The following is a 12,556-nucleotide window of genomic DNA, read 5'->3' on the forward strand; positions in this document are numbered from 1 at the left end:
CAATTATATGTGGACATTCAGTTTTTAATTGATTCATTCAAATATATGAATGCCTGTTCTTTGTCAGGTGCTGGGATACAGAAATAAATTAATCACAACCCTTGCCCTCAAGAAACTCTTTCATGGGAAGCAGTCAAAAGATAATTATAATACGGTGTGGTCGATACAGTAACTGAGAAGCGCACAGGATCTTGGGGCACACGAAGAAGGAGAACCTACCTGCTTAGGAGGTGATATCAGGAAGGGCTTCCAGGAGGAGGTGGCGGCCGAGCTCAGGCTGTCAAGTGTGAGGAGGGGAGGCCAGCAGGGACAGCGCAAGTGGACACTGGGGGAGAAGTTGAAGTTTCTAGGACAGACGGACCACAGCGGGGAATGGCAGGAGAGAAGGCTGAGGAGAGGCAGCAGCCAGGCCAGGGATCGTGATCCGGGACCTAGAACTTTACCCTGTAAAGGGTGATCGAGTCTCCACCCTGCCTGTATGCTAGAGCCTCCTGGGATGCATAAAAGTTTGAATTCCAAGACCCGCCTCTAGAGATGCTGAATTAGGCCCTCAGCATCAGATTTTAAAACGCTCTCTCGTGTGATTAATTCTGATGTTCGTCCACGACTGAGCACTGCAGTAGGGGTGAGTGGCCATTCAGGGGCGGGGTCCGTGAATGACGTGGTCAGATTGTGGCTGGAGGCAGATCGTGTGTGTGGGTGGTCACATCAGGGACATACTGGAGGGAGCCCAGGGCCGATGGCCAGGATAGCAACAAAGGCATCTTTGAGTAATCCAAAAAAAGATGCCTGATTAAAGCTTTATCGAGGGTGTGGAAGCAGAGATGGAGAGACAGATGAATCCAAGAAACGCTTTGGCAGTGGCGTCCTGACTCAGATGCTAACTAGTGGGGCGGGGCCCTTGCCTCTGGGGAGGGGACTGAGAGGTGGGGTCAGGAAGGGAGGAGGTGTCACACCTGGGTAACTCGGGGACCCCGAGGGTCATGGCAGAGCCAGAGGGCAAGCTGGTTCAAGGGAATCCAGATGCTTCTGTTTTGGAGTGTTCCCTGGGCAGCGTCACTGGAACAAACACGAGGAGGCATGCAGGAGGCTGTGGGGAGAATTCCTGGCTGGCGGAGTCTGCTTGGGAGCCATCAGTCTGTAGGAGTAGTGGCAGCTCTGGAAGGAGCGAGACCACGCAGCGATCAGTGGAGAGTGGGAAGGGCAGTGGCCCAGAGCGAAGCCCTGGAGGCCGGAGGTTGAGAGAGAGGAGGGGGAAGTCATAGGTATGTGAAGGTATATGAAGAGATCCGGGAATGTGGGCATCACTTTAGCCGAGCTTCAGCCAAAGGGTTGTTCGTTATCAAATGCATCAGAGGAAAGTCTCATAAGCCAAGACGTGAGCTGAAAAGTGTCCGGTGGGGCGGGCAGTAGGAAGTCACCAGTCATCTTTACCAGCAGAATGACAAGGAGAAGACACGGGGCAGCGGAGCGCCAAGAGGGGGTGAGGAAGCAGAGCCTGGCGCCTCCCCGGAGGAGGGTTAATTTAAGGAGAGGGTTCAGTAAATGACGCGAGAGGAGAGAGAGGAACGGAAAGGAGAAAAGGCGGGAGGGGAGCGGACGGAGAAGGTAGGGGCGGGCGAGGTAGTGGGAGAGCGCCAGGGTCCCAGACGGCGGGCTGGGCTCAGCAGGAACAGGGCCGCTTCATCCTTGTGTGGTCTTTTGACCTGAAAACAGCAGCAAAAAGTTACTCAAGCTGGTACAGAACTGTTATTTTTAAAGACTAGAGCATCAGTAGTTGTCATGAAAATTGGTGTGATGTTGAGTATTAGCAAGCTCAACACGAACTTTTCTTTAGCTTACCTCCCCCTTTGGTGTCCACCCATGAATACAGTGTGTGTGAGTTCATTCATCTAAAGCTTTCAGGATCTTTTTCTTCTGAGATCATCCAAATCATAGTTACGTCAGATGGAAAACTATAAGGACATGTTAGAACTCTTCAGCAGTACTTTTTTTTTTTTTAGATTTTATTGACGTATAGTTGATTTACAATGTTGTGTTAATTTCTGTTGTACGGCGAAGTGATTCAGTTAGTTATACATATATATATTTTTTCATATTCTTTTCCATTGTGGTTTGTCACAGGATATTGAATATAGTTCCCTGTGCTCTACAGTAGGACCTTGTTGTTTATCCATTTCAGCAGTACTTTTTAATTTTAGTTTTCTAAAGAGGCAGTACATTCATATGGTTCAAAAACCATTATTTTCTCCCCTCCTTTTTATACAAAAGTTAGCATACTATGAACTCTGCACTTACTCTGCCTACCAGTGATGACAAATCAGTCTTTAGAGACTTCCATGTACATATATATGCTAATGTACATGTGCACACATAATGTGTGTGTGTATGTAGTGTTCAACTTTGGGTATTGCCATAATCTATTTAACCAGTCTACTTTGGACATTTGAGTTGTTGCCAGTATTTTGCTGTAACAAAAAATGTTGCCGTAAATAACCTTTTGTATATCATTTCACATGTGTGTGAGTGTGTGTATAGGATAAATTCCCAGAAGTGGCTTTGCTGCGTTAAAGAACACAAGCATTTGGAAGTTAGGTAGAAGCTGTCAGATTCCTCCATCGGGGTTGTAGCAGTTTATCATCCCACTAGTAGTGAATGAAGGTGTTTATTTCACTAAAGCCACACCCACAGGGTGTATTATCATACGTGGGTTTTTACCAGTCTCATAAGTGGAAAGTGGTATCTTTTTTAATTTGTGGTTTAATTTTAAATTAAATCTTTGTATATGTAATATATTCACATAATTCCAAATCCAGAAAGTGCAGAAGAGGATAGAGTGAGTCACCCTCTGTTACCCCGTCTCCTGTCCCCTAGCTGTCTAGAGCTCTTTCTTGAAGTCAGCCATTATTACCGGTTCTTTATGTATCCGTCCAAAGAGGTTTTTATGCCCATACAAGCAAACGTGTGTATTTTTTCCTCTGTATTCAAAATTGTCTTGTATATACACAGTGTTCTGCACTTTGCTTTTTTCACTTAATATATTGTGGGGATCACAGAAACATGAAAACTTTTTCTAAAGACTTGCTTGGTCCTCAGGTGAGCTGGACCCAGAAAGAATGGGCTCAGGTATTCAGTATGGAGATGCGGCCTTGAGACAGCTGCGGTCTCCACGCCGCGCACAGGCCCCGAGCGCACAGGAGTGTGGCTGCTGAAGCAGCAGGGTGCACAGGTAGGTGCCTGCGTCGTGGCCGCCCTGCCGCCTTCGGCCTCGCCCTCTGTTTGCTACCCACAGCCCCGCACAGGCTTAGAGGTGGAGGCTGTCACTGCGTTTTGCAGCCGCGTTATGAAAAGGAGAGGTGATTGCATAATTAAAAGTTAGAGATTCTCAGCAGTGAGAATCTCTGCTCACACATTCTTCTCAAGCTCACACGGAACACTCACCAAAACAGACCACATCCTGGGCCATAAAACACACCTGAACACATTTAAAAGAATAGAAATCATCCAGTGTCTGCTCTCAGACCACAGTGGAATTAAACTAGAAATCAGTAACAGAAAGCTAACTGGAAAATCCAAAATGCGTGGGGATTAAACAGCATACTTCTAAATAACACATGAGTGAAAGAAGCAGTCTCAAGGGAAATGTAAGACTATTTTGAACTAAATGAAAAAACACAACTTATCAAAATTTGGGAAGATTCAACACAAACAGTACTTAGAGTGAAATTTATAGCATTGAGTGCATGTGCTAGAAAAGAAGAAAGGTCTAAGTACCGTCATATAAGTGTCCACCATAGAAAATGAGAAAAAGAAGAGCAAATTAAAGCCAGAGTAGGCAGAAGAAAAGGAGTAATAAAATTAGAGCAGGAGATCAATAGAGAAAAATCAATGAAGCCAAAGCCGGCTCCTTGAAAAAGACCAGTAAAATCAGTGACTCTAGCCGGGCTAAGGGGAAAAAATATATATATATATACATATATAAAATAAAATTACTAATATCAGAAATGAAAGGGGGGGGCATCACTGCAGATTCTATGGACATTAAAAGGATAATAAAGGAATGCTATGAACAACTCTATGCCCACAAATTTGATAACCTGCATGAAATAAACCAATTCTATCAAAGACACAATTTGCCAAAACTTATACAAGAACAAATACACAATCTGAATAGGCCTATATCTATTAAAGAAATTGAACCAATAATTAATAATCTTCCAAAACACAAAGCACCAGGCCCACACGGGTTCACTGGTGAACTCCACCAAACATTTAAGGAAGAAACTATACCAATTCTCTTCAGCCTCTTTCACAGAACAAAAGCAGAACACTTCCTAACTCATTCTATGAGGCCAGCATTACCCTAATTCCAAAACCAGACAAAGACATTACAAGAAAAGAAAACTACACACTAGTATCTCCTGTGAACATAGATGCAAAAATTCTCAGCAAAATGTTAGATTGAATCCAACAATGTATACAAAGAATTACATCCTTCCAAGTGGGATTTATCCCAGGTATGCAGGGCTGGTTCAACATTCCAAAATCAATTAATGTAATCGTCATATCAACAGGGAACAAAAATCACATGATTTCATCAAGAGATGCAGAAAAATCATTTGACAAAATCCAATATGCATTCACAATGAAAGCTCTCAGTAAAGTAGGAATAGAGGGGAGTCTCCTCAACTTAATAAAGAAAATCTACCCAAAACCTACTGCTAACATCCTGCTTAATGGTGAGAAAGTTGAAGCTTTCCTATTAATATCAAGGCAAGGAGGTCCCCTCTCACCATCGTACTGGAAGTCCTAGCTAATGCAGTAAGAAAAGGAAATAAAAGGTACACAGACTGGGAAGGGAGAAATGAACTGTGTTGGCTGATGATAATCTGTATAGAAAATCCAAAAAGTCCACAAACTCTATATAAAATGATTATATCGCACAGTTGCAAGATACAAGGTTAATATACAAAAGTCCATGACTTTTCTCTGTGCCAGCAATGAACAAGTGCAATTCGAAATGAAAAACACAATACCCTTCACATTAGCATCCCCCAAAAAGGAAATAGGTAGAACTCTAACAACATCTATATGAGGAAAACCAAACTGATTCTGAAGTTTATGTGGAGAGGAGACAAAAGACCCGTAATAGCCAACACAGTATTGAGGGAGAAGAACAAAGTTGAAGGACTGTTACTACCCAACTCCAAAACACTATAAAGCCACAGTAGTCAAGACAGTATGGTATTGGTGAAATAATAGACAAGTAGATCAATGGAACAGAATAGAGAGCCCAGAAATACACCCACATACTGATGTTTGATAAAGGAGCAAAGGCAATACAATGGAGCAGAAATAGTCTTTTCAACAAATGGTGCTAGAACAACTGGACATCCATGCAAAAAAATGAATCTACATACCAGACCTTGTACCCTTCACAAAAATTAACTCCAAATGGATCGTAGACCTAAATGTAAAATGCAAAACTATAAAACTCCTAGAAGATAAAAGAAAATGTAGATGACCTAGGGTGTGGTGATGACTTTTTAGACACAGCACTAAAGACACAATCCATGAAAGAAATAATTGGTAAGCTGGACTTCATGAAAAATAAAAACTTCTGCTCTGCAAAAGACTGTCAAGAGAATTAGTAGACAAGCTATAGACCAGGAGAAAATATTTGTGAAACACACACCTGATAAAGGACTGTTAATCCTAAATACACAAAGACCTCTTAAAACGCAACAGTAAGAAAACAAACAACCCAATTTAAAAACGGGCCAAAGACCTTAACAGACACCTCACCAAAGAAGATACCCAGATGGAAATAAGTATAGGAAAACATACTCCATATCATATACCATCAAGGAGAAAGCAAAGTAAAACAATGAGATATCACTACAAGCCTATTAGAATGGCCACAGTCCAAGACCCGGACAGCACCAAATGCTGGTGAGGATGTAGAACAATAGGAATTCTTGTTCATTGTTGGTGGGAATGCAAAATGGTGCAGCCACTTTAGAAGACAGCTTGGCATTTTCTTATAAAACTAACCTTAGGACTTCCCTGGTGGCGCAGTGCTTAAGAATCCACCTGCCAATGCAGGGGACACAGGTTCGATCCCTGGTCTAGGAAGATCCCACATGCCGCGGAGCAACTAAGCCCATGTGCCACAACTACTGAGCCCGAATGCTACACTACTGAAGCCCGTTCTCCTAGAGCCTGTGCTCCGCAACAAGAGAAGCCACCGCAATGAGAAGCCCGCATACTGCAACAAAGACCCAGCGCAGCCAAAAATAAAAATTAAATTTAAAAAAAAGAGTAATGCTTAAAAATAAATTAATTAATTAACGACGTGTTTATAATCAATGTTTAAACTGTCAGTCGTATAACACGGGTAAAACCATTAGGTAGGTAGGTAGGTAGATAGCTAGGTAGATAGATGAATGAAATTAAACATACTCTTACTGTATGATCCAGCAGTCTCACTCCTTGCTATTAACCCAAAGGAGTTGAAAACTTACGTCCACACAAAAACCTGCACATGGATGTTTATAGCAGCATTATTCATAATTGCCAAAGCTTGCAAGCAAACAGGATGTCCTTCGGAAGGCAAATGGGTAAACTGCGGTCTAACCAGACAATGGAATATTATTCAGCACTAAAAAGAAATGAGCTATCAAGCCTTCAAGGCATATAACTAAGTGGAAGAAGCCAATCTGGGGATTTCCCTGGAGGTGCAGTGGTTAAGACTCCGCGTTTCCAATGCAGGGGGCACAGGTTCAAGCCTTGGTCAGGGAACTAAGATCCCACATGCCATGCGGTGCGGCCAAAAAAAAAAAGAAGAAGCCAATCTGAAAAGGCTACATACTGCATGATTCCAACTATGTGACATCCTGGAAAAGGCAAAACTATGGAGACGGGAAAGATCAGGGGCTGGGGATGGGAGAGATGAATAGGCAGAGCACAGAGGATTTGGGGAGAGTGGAAAGACTCTGTATGATACCATGTGATGGATCCACGTCATCATGTATCTGTCCAAACCCCTAGAACATAGAACACCAAGAGTGAACTGTAATTTAACTATGGATTTGGGGTGGTTATGAACTGTCAGTGTAGGCTCATCAGCTGTAACAAGTGTACCATCTGGTGGGGACGTTGATAATGGGGGAGGCTGAGTATGTGTGAATGCAGGTGGTCTTTGGGAACTCTACATACTTTTCCCGCCTCAATTTTGCTTCGAAGCTAAAACTGCTCTAAAAAAATAAAATCTTAAGAAAAAAATCCTAAAGCACTGAAACAACACAATGAAGAGTTTTGGCTAATAAGCCAACATGGGAATTAAAATGGAATAAATACATAATTAAATAAATCCAAAAGAAGGCAGGAAAAGAGGAAAAAAGGAAGTAAAGAACAGATGGGGAAATATAAAACAAATAGCAAAATGCTAGATTAAACCCAGCCTTACCAATTAAAAAAAAATTAGATTCTCTGCTTGAAAGAATTTGTAGGAAATCCTTAATGCACTTGCTCAGAAAGGAAAGTTGATGGGAGTGATTGAGTTAGAGGTTCTTCTCCCTTTATGTCAGTGACGAGTCTTTTCCTGGGTTCATTGAAGTCTAAATGAATGTGCCTGTAGCTACGGCTCATTTATAAAATTTGCAAGTAGAGATTTTAACTTTCTAAAGCGTCCTCTTTTTTATGTATAGTCAACATTATCTAATATGCCTAGGTAAGTTTAAATAAAAATTGGAAGTATTCATTCACTAGTTCCCTTTGTGACTTTAATCGATGTTTGTTTGTACATTTTTAGTTATGCATATTTCTAAATTGTTCTTAATATTTTTTAGGTGTTCATACAGTGGTATTTGGGACACAATTGTTGGAGCTTGAAGAAGTTTTTTTTTTTTTTACCACCATCTTTTTCTACTTTAAATGGAAGTAGATCTTTGTGCAAAAAAAATAATTTGGGTTGTTATGCAAGCTAGTAGATGTGGCACAGCAAACGTATAATAAATCCAGTTCAGTGGACAAGACCATTAAATGTACACATATATGTAAAAATGTTCTGTTCCGTATTCGCCCTCTCACCCCAGTTTGAATCCTGGCTGTGTACTGTATATAAGCTACTCCAGTACGTCTCCACAGCATGGTATCTGATGTATGGTATGATCGATAGAGCGTTGCACTAAATGCAGTCTAATACTTCATTTTTTTTTAATCGTCTGAACTAAAATCTGTTCATTGTGAGGTGTGCTTTGATCATCGCGTCGGTTATATTGCACAGTTGGTTATGTTTATGACCTGATATTCAGAGACTCTGGCATTGATCGCCAATGCAGTGCTTAGTTAATTCCATTTACCACAGTCCACAAGGTGTTATGTGAGCCACACTCGAAATACTAGATCAGTAGTTACTCACATACCAAAACAAAATGAAAAATGGAGTTTTTCCATGAACTTTACACTGTCCAGCACCCTGTTGATTTTAAAGTATCTTCATCAGACCAGTTCAGGAAGTAGAGCTGAGCACCTGCTCTGTCACAGGCACTGTGATTAGTACTAAAGATGCTGGTACCTTTAACCAAACTTCCTAGGCAAGCGATCTACTCTCAGCATCTGGTCAGTGCAATAGATGAACCATGTACCAGGGGCTGCTCACCTGGTCCCAGTTTGCTGAACCACCTGGTCTCCCTGTTAGAAAACACATCGTTTGCTACTGTGCTTTTTCTGGGATTCAGTATTAGAGCATCACTGCCTCTTTTTTAGTCTTTTGTTGTTTTGTGTTCATTTTAAGGCAACCCACTAAATCAAGTTAATTTTAAAGGGACACCACTAAGAAGTTTCTGTACAACTTTTGCCTTACGACAGTTATCAAGTTAACATGTTTTTAATTCACATGAGTTATATTGAAGTCTAATATATATTGTATTACAAAGACTTGTTCTAATATTTTAAAATGTTTATGCAAAAAATATATAATAGAACTTCTCTTTAAAGTTAAAATACAGCACTACTTAAAGCTGAAAGGTTTAAAAGCATTCTTCACCTTACATGTGTTCTTCCACTGTGACTGTTAGCTGCAAACTGGTAAATTTCATTACCTTTAAGTTGGAAGCTGCCTACTGCTTTTGTTGTTTTGTTTTAACCAACAGAGCACAGCAGCACTACAAACTCTGGGAAGTGACTTGGATAAAAATATCAGGATATAGCTGTTTTACGTACTTTAATTTTGCTTCTTTTATGTCTCGAATATTTGATTTTGAAAAGTCAGGATATGAAGCAAATTCTCAGACTGAGCTGCTTCTTGGACCTCGCTAGAAGAATGTTTCATTCGGTATCTCAGTTACAGTGGGTTTGCAAGCTGCTCGTTTTGGGACAGCTTTTTGCATGGGGTAGGAGCATGTCTGTTTGACCACATCAGTTTATTCAAAAGCAAAAATTTTTTTTAAATAAGACAAATGTTAAGTTGATTTATAAGTGAGCCTGTTAATTAAACCCCAGGTACTGCATATAATTCCACATCCCTTGACCAATAAAAGTTGCTGGAGAACCAAACCATGGTGGTTCTTAATAAAGGCCTTTAGGAAAAATGAAGAGGGGAGAAGATGTGGTATTTGGTCCGTGGAGTGTTTTCCAACACCACCAACCAATCCTCTGATTCTTCACACACCAGATGGGTTCTGTTCTGACCCTGTCTACACGGAGATGGCATCAGATTCCATAGGTTAAGGGCTGAGTAGGCATCACCACCACTACCACCACCCGCCCCCAGACACACACTGCAGATGTCAGTCACCCGTCCAGGTTGTTACCTGTGCTTCTCACCTACGAGCACAGGTTAAGTGCTAAGGTTAAGTCAGCACTAAGTCTGAGGTTCCCACGACCCCCTCCTCGGGTTTGATTAACTTCTAGAGCAGCTCACAGGACAGAGAGAAACGGTTTCCTTACGAGATTACTGGTTTATTGCAAAGGATGTTAAAGGATACAAATGAACAGCAGACGGGGAGATGCATAGGGCCAGGTCTGGAAGGGTACCGGGCACAGGAGCTTCTGTCCCCGTGGAGTTTGGGGTGCGCCACCCTCGCGGCACATGGATGTCTTCCTGTTCACCAACCCGGAAGCTCAGAAGCTCCTCAAATCCTGCTGTTCAAGAATTTTTCTAGAGCTTAATCTCCAGCATCCCCCTTCCCTGAGGCCAGTGGGTGGAGCTAAAAGTTCCTTCGATCTTTCTGGTGACCAGTCCCACACTGAGGCTCTCTAGGGGACACACCTGAAGTCAGTTCATTAGCATAAACTCTGCTCACAAGGGACCCCTAAAACTCAGGAAATTCTAAGGGTTTTAGGAGCTTTGTGTCGGGAACCAGAGATAAAGACCAAGTATATCTAGTTACAAATGTTATGTATGTATTTCCCACAACTTACTAAGTTTTCAGGATGCTCTTAATTTACATATCTAGAAAAGCGTTTTCTCAGTCTTCCTAGAAAAAGATTCTACACTCCATCTGGACTTGAGATTATAATTTATTCTTTCACAGTCCAGCATTTAAGTGAAGATGAAAACATCACAATTTGGGAAACTATAACGGTTTTTTGAAAACATTACTTGTGACTTATGTAAGAGTTTTTGAAATCTTTAAGAACATTGATTCCTAGCAGATCAGTATCATTCAGAGTGAAGAAAGTGCTAAAATTAGTAATTTAAATGATTTGTAATTCATACCATGACACAGTAGATGGTTCTTTATTTTCTGTCAAATTTGTCCTTTTTTTTTTTTTGCTTTTTTTGGAGGGGAAAATTAGAGGGACTTTTAAAACACCTGTAAAGTTTAAAATAACTTTTTGTGCTAGTTGTAAAGTGATTTCTCTTTACTAATCAGTCTACCTGTGTACCTACAGACAATCTGAGTTTATCCCAGTTGTTGCTTGGTCGCTTCCTGATTGTATTTACTTGTTTAAGGAGTTGCTTTTAGAATTGTAGAGGGATTTATCTGAGGACACTCAACCTGCCAGCTTCAGAAAGAGGAGCCATTTGCCGGCCATCACCCTCCAAGGTCAGCAGCGGACTTATGGGAGTGTTTGAACTTAAACAAGTATGGAGAAAATAGCACATAGAACCACTGTATCAGCTAGCTTCCACAATTGCCCGCATTATTGCCAATCTTGTTTTATCTACTGTACCTTTGCCCCACTTTTTTTATGCTGTAATATTTGGAAACACCCAAAACATCTGTCATTTAACCCAAAAATAGTTCAGTATGCATCTCTGACAAGAATATATTTTTTTAGTTTTATATAATCAACATACCATTGGGAACTTCATAAAAGATAGTGTTACAAGCCAAGCATGGCTATGGTTTTTTCTTGCAATTACATAAAGTTGTCTTTCTGGCATGTATTGAAGAAGCAAGATGCACATCTTTAGTCCAGCATTACAGGAGGTCATTTCCCAACATGTGGCTAATTGTACTGGAAGTTCTGTCCCCGAGCCCAGGGGACAGTTGTACCTTCAGCAGGGACACGGGGCAGCCAGCCTGCCACCCACAGCCAGCGCAGCTTCAGAGTGGTGGGACCCCTCGCCGGACTGGTTGTTAGACCTTCTCAGTATGACACTTGCTGCTGAAGTAATGTGAGGCACACCTAATTTAATCACCTCAGCATGTCTACATGAAGGACGTATTGAACTTGACCCATGCATCTCCGGAAGTTACGCTACCAAGTATGAATTTGGTCGAGCTTGCAATAATGTCAGCATGCTCCTTCATCCTAGAGCACGTTGTCCTTCACCTGCGGGAACCGGATGAGAAATAGATAAGCCTGTGCTCTGACAGCTCCTTTCTCTAACTTCTTGATGTCACGTGTAAATTTCATTTTAAAGAAAAGCTAGCATTTTCAGAAAAACACTAAATTTCTGAGTATGTCACATTCCAAAATGCCATAGAAATAATTATGTTCACTAAATATTTAAGGGCCACCTAACTCTGTGTGAGAGTAAAGTGCTAAGTTCTGTACGTCGGGTGGGGAGCCGTCAAATCATTTTACATTGACTAGGAAAATTTGTGATGTGATTAATTTGGGCTAAGTCCACCACACCATCCTCCTTTCCAGAAAAGTCACCATGTTGGTTTCTGTGGCTATAAACGTCTGTCACATGCCCTCATGCTATGCCTATTTCCTGGGGAAAATGGTGCTTTTATAGGACACTCTTGTGTTTCTCCGAATGCCCCTTGCTTTCTCATCGCCTCTCTGCCTTTGCATGGACTGTGTTTAACTGCCCTCACCTGTAACGCACCCTGCAGGCGGTCCAGGTCTGTCAGGCTGCAGCCCCCTTGTCCTGACGGGTGCAGCTGGGAGCCCTCAGTAACCCTCTTCCACTCCTGACACGTGCAGACACAGCGCTCCGGTCCTGCGCTGTCCTGACACGTGCAGACACACCGCTCCAGTCTGCGCTGTCCTGACCTTGCTTTTGGTATCGGTCACGTTGGTCCGTAGATTGTCTTTATTTTTCTTCTCTACTGGGCTGAGACTTCCCTAGGAAAGGGCTGCCTTCTGTGTG

The 12,556-nt window shown here is 41.8% G+C and overlaps 1 protein-coding gene across 3 annotated transcripts in view; it reads left to right on the plus strand.

Moving 5' to 3' along the window:
• Positions 1–12,556, plus strand: part of RAB4A (RAB4A, member RAS oncogene family) — a 96,527-nt gene that overhangs the window by 43,806 nt on the left and 40,165 nt on the right. Inside the window, exons 7-8 of one of the 3 annotated variants that reach the window (XM_060126342.1) lie at positions 3,097–3,229; positions 7,851–11,844. The exons of 1 other annotated variant lie outside the window; for it this stretch is intronic. In XM_060126342.1, the coding sequence (XP_059982325.1) occupies positions 3,097–3,212 (116 nt within the window). In that variant the 3' untranslated portion in view covers positions 3,213–3,229; positions 7,851–11,844. Of the gene's footprint in view, positions 1–3,096; positions 3,230–7,850; positions 11,845–12,556 lie in introns of those variants that run through there. One more of the 3 variants, XM_060126343.1, reaches the window with a different exon arrangement.

Source organism: Lagenorhynchus albirostris, chromosome 16 (assembly GCF_949774975.1).
Source record: "Lagenorhynchus albirostris chromosome 16, mLagAlb1.1, whole genome shotgun sequence".
Taxonomy (NCBI): domain Eukaryota; kingdom Metazoa; phylum Chordata; class Mammalia; order Artiodactyla; family Delphinidae; genus Lagenorhynchus; species Lagenorhynchus albirostris.